The sequence below is a fragment of the Ziziphus jujuba genome, chromosome 8, assembly GCF_031755915.1.
Source record: "Ziziphus jujuba cultivar Dongzao chromosome 8, ASM3175591v1".
NCBI lineage: Eukaryota > Viridiplantae > Streptophyta > Magnoliopsida > Rosales > Rhamnaceae > Ziziphus > Ziziphus jujuba.
In genome coordinates this window covers 28,846,168-28,849,972 of record NC_083386.1, presented here as the reverse complement: position 1 = coordinate 28,849,972, position 3,805 = coordinate 28,846,168, and the positions used below count along the sequence as shown (strand labels likewise).

The following is a 3,805-nucleotide window of genomic DNA, read 5'->3' as shown; positions in this document are numbered from 1 at the left end:
GAGCATGTATAGAATTTAAATGGAATTTTAAAAAGAATCTCTCAAAAATAAAATAAAATAAAAATCTTTTTCTCGCTTCACGTGCATGCCCTTTTGTCTGCTGGAATTAATCAAAAATTGTAAAAGCAGCTCCTTCGTTTTTTCTTTTTTCTTTTTTCTTTTTTTTCCCCTTTTATTGTGTGAATAAAAAAAGCCGTGCCTCTTGTTTATGTTAATTTTCTTTTATTTTTATCTGCACTAGCATCTCTTTTTAAAAAAATAAATAATTCTTTACAGCTTCATCCATCGTCACCAAATTAAAGTTTGTAAGAAGAAACAATAAATTGAAAAGAAATTGATAGCCAACTACAAAGGGAGTTAAATAGTATATTAAATCATAAATGTGAAGATATATATTAATATTTTATTATTTTAAAAGAGTATATTATATTGAATAATATTAAAGATACTAAATAACTTTATCAAAATATACATTAAATATTATATGTTAATATTTTATTCTTAACCTGTTAATATAATTTAAAAATCGACAAGTGAGTTAAAAAAAATATGTGTAATAAAATTCACCACCTATGCCTATCAACTATTGAAACTGTGGAACCATTCACAATGTCGAAATCAACGCTGTCCAAAACAGCATCATCTCCAAAAGGACATGTAGCAGATGAGTCAGTACCACGCAAATAAGAATTCCATATTATGTTTGCAACATTTTTGCCATCATTAGCAAATGATAGAGAATAGCTTCCAACAGCTCCTCCAATAGAAATGAGGGCCTTAATGCCCTTACTCTGACATGTCTTTATTTCTTGCCCGAATTTGGTACAAGTATTCCACGCTGGGTCGCAGTGACCTGCAAGGTTCAGTGCCAGGTCTCGGCCATGGCCAAATTGGATAAGAAAAGCAATGTTTATGTAAGCATAGAGGTCAATATTGCTGGCTTTGGCTAGACTTCCTTCATTGCCGTTTTGAGCCCAGTAGACGGCTATGAGACCACCATCATCAGCCTATGAGATATAAATTAATTTGCCAAGGGTTTGGCACCCTTGCATATAGAGAAAGCTTTTGAGAGTGTCAAATTGTAATATTTATTGAACTTCAGTGTTAAAGAGAAGGAACATCACTAAAATGAGGGGTAGAAAATAATGGATGTGGATGGAGAAAAAGACATAAAGACAGACAGGGATCTTTGATTATTGTACTCGCCAAGGGAGCCAGCCCGGGGCAATGGAGGCACACGCTGGTTTTTTTTATTTTTAATTATGATTCAACATTTTAATTTTTTTAATAAATTTATATAAATTGCCCACACTGATTTCCCAATAAGTGGTTATTTGGTATTTTCTTTCCTTATTTTCTTTTTTATTTTACACTATATATCTCTAAAACACTAAATTTTCTAAAGAATCTCAAATCCCTACGAATGACATTTTCTCAAATGGGATGTCCGAATGTGAAAGAGTATATCCCAAATTCCTATCAACTAACAAGCGTTGATTAATTAAATTGAGAAAATGTAATACTCTTTCCTAACAAATTCCAATCCAATGGTGCCTTCACGTCAAATTTCTATAATTTTTTTAAAAATTTTTTTAAAAAATCTATAATTATTCTTAAATTGCTTATTTTCATAATATTATAAAAAAGGTTCATCCATCTAAATATCTAAATCTGAATTACGTATTATATTTATTTAATTTTCAGATTACGGATTATTATATAATTTTATTCACTATACATCAAGATTATTGTTTTTCACGATATCCATATGCCGATAAAATACATATTTTTTTCCAAAATTACTGCTGAAAAGTGTAAGTCTAGAAATCATAAGGTATAAGTTCGTCAAAAATTAAAAAAGTAAAATGATACAAAACATGATGGTTAGGGGCTAAATTCTCGTAACCATGTGTAATATTCTTTATCTTTTTGTCTTTTCCGATTGATTTGGTCAGAAGGACGTGACCTCTACTTTGTTTGTATTGCTAGAAAATGTTCTATTCTACCACGCACGGAAACATATTTGTTTATTTACTGTATGAATCACGCGGAAACATATTGGTAATTATTATTTTTGGTCAACATATTAATAACTGATATTCAGAACTTAGTTTGCACTTTTTCTGGCCTATTCATTCGTAAGGGACCATACTTAATTTTTTTTAATTAATTTAACATTTTGCGCATGAATGAGACATTCGATAGTTGTATGTATGGGGCACATGCCCCCCTCGATGTTTTCTCCCTTTAGTTTCTTTTAATAGCTTTTGTTTAATTACAATATTATCAAGCAAAAATACATTATGTCCACTTTTAATTTACTATCACAGATCTATTACAGTAATTTGCAATATTTATTTTCTATTTTAATTATTTATATCATTATACGAAAATAGCGATTTAGCGACATCAAATTTGTAATGTAATAAAAAAATACATGATAAAATGTCGCTTAATAAGACAATAAACGATGCACTTTCTACGGTATCGTTAAATACAAAAAAATTGAGATCTGGCGGCATAAAATTAGCGACGCTAAAAAACAAAATGAATTGAAGTACGCTAAAAACAAAAATAAGCGATTATGATTTTCAGCGTTGCTGAATATATGACTCAACAGCTTCAACTTTTGTTATTTTATTCATTGTTTTTTTTATTTTATTAGTTATTTGATTATGTTTCGATGATAGTTTATTTGATATTGCAAGTTGTAATCCTAATAAAGTACATTTTTCCTTTTATTTTGAGGGAACAGGCGACGCATTAATAGCATAAAGAGTGCCAAATATTGCAGCTGACACATTTACTGAAAAAGAGTTGCTATATTCTTATTTTATATTGCCAATCTCATAAACATTTTTTGTTAACGGCGACGTATTTAATCAAAATAGTGTCACCTGTTACATCGTTTTCATTTGTCCTAATTATTTTATATATTTAATTTATCTACAAATAAATACTGAAACTATTTCTTAATATGTGAAGGAATATTATTTTTTCTTAAATAATTTACAAGTCTCTAAATTGTACTTTTGTCCTTTCAAAAAAGGGAACAAATTAAAAAAAAAAAGGAATCGGCGACGCAATTCTCCCTAATTGCGTTGCCGGTTGACTTTTATGATTATTTTTATTGTTGTTCTCTAATTATTTTGTTTCTCAAGTACAGTTTATTTTCTGTTTAAATTTACAAGTCTTTAAATTGTATTTTTATTTTTTTTTAAAAAAAGAAACAAATTAAACAAAAATGGAACAGGTGACGCAATTACCCCTGATTGCGTCGCTTGTTCCCTTTTATAATTATTTTTATTGTCGCTCTCTACTTTTTTTGTTTCCCAACTAAAGTTTATTTTCTGTGTAAATTTACAAATTTTTAAATTATATTTTTGCTTTTAAAAAAAAAAGAAACAAATTAAAAAAATGGAACAGGCGATGCAATTCCCATTGATTGCGTTGCCTATTGCGTTTTATGATTATTTTTATTGCTATTCTCTAATTATTTTGTTTCTCAAGTATATTTTATTTTCTATTTAAATTTACAAGTCTTTAAATTGTATTTTTGTTTTTAAAAAAAAGATGAACAAATTAAAAAAAAATGGAACAGGCGACGCAATTGCCTGATATGATTATTTTTATTGTTGTTCTTTAATTATTTTATTTCTCAAGTACAGCTTATTTTCTGTTTAAATTTGCAAGCTTTAAATTGTATTTTTTTTTTTTATAAAAAAAAATGGAACAGGCGACACAATTCCCCATTATTGCTTCGCCTGTTCCCTTTTATAATTATTTTTATTGTTACTCTCTAATT

At 28.4% G+C, this 3,805-nt stretch overlaps 1 protein-coding gene across 1 annotated transcript; it reads right to left on the bottom strand.

Annotated features, from left to right (window-relative positions):
* Positions 1 to 563: 563 nt before the first annotated feature.
* On the bottom strand, positions 564 to 1,768 carry LOC107403405 (acidic endochitinase-like). Its single transcript, XM_016010286.1, has 2 exons — positions 1,739 to 1,768; positions 564 to 1,007 (listed from the first exon to the last, which is right to left on the bottom strand). Exons 1-2 carry the CDS (start codon positions 1,766 to 1,768, stop codon positions 564 to 566), a joined length of 474 nt encoding a protein of 157 aa, XP_015865772.1.
* Positions 1,769 to 3,805: the final 2,037 nt, after the last annotated feature.

Coding starts and splice junctions, on each gene's coding strand:
- LOC107403405 (XM_016010286.1), bottom strand. CDS start 1,768: ATGGATATCGTGAAAAACAATAATCTTGAT. Junction 1,008..1,738: donor TGAAAAACAATAATCTTGAT/GTATAGTGAATA, acceptor TATATCTCATAG/GCTGATGATGGTGGTCTCAT.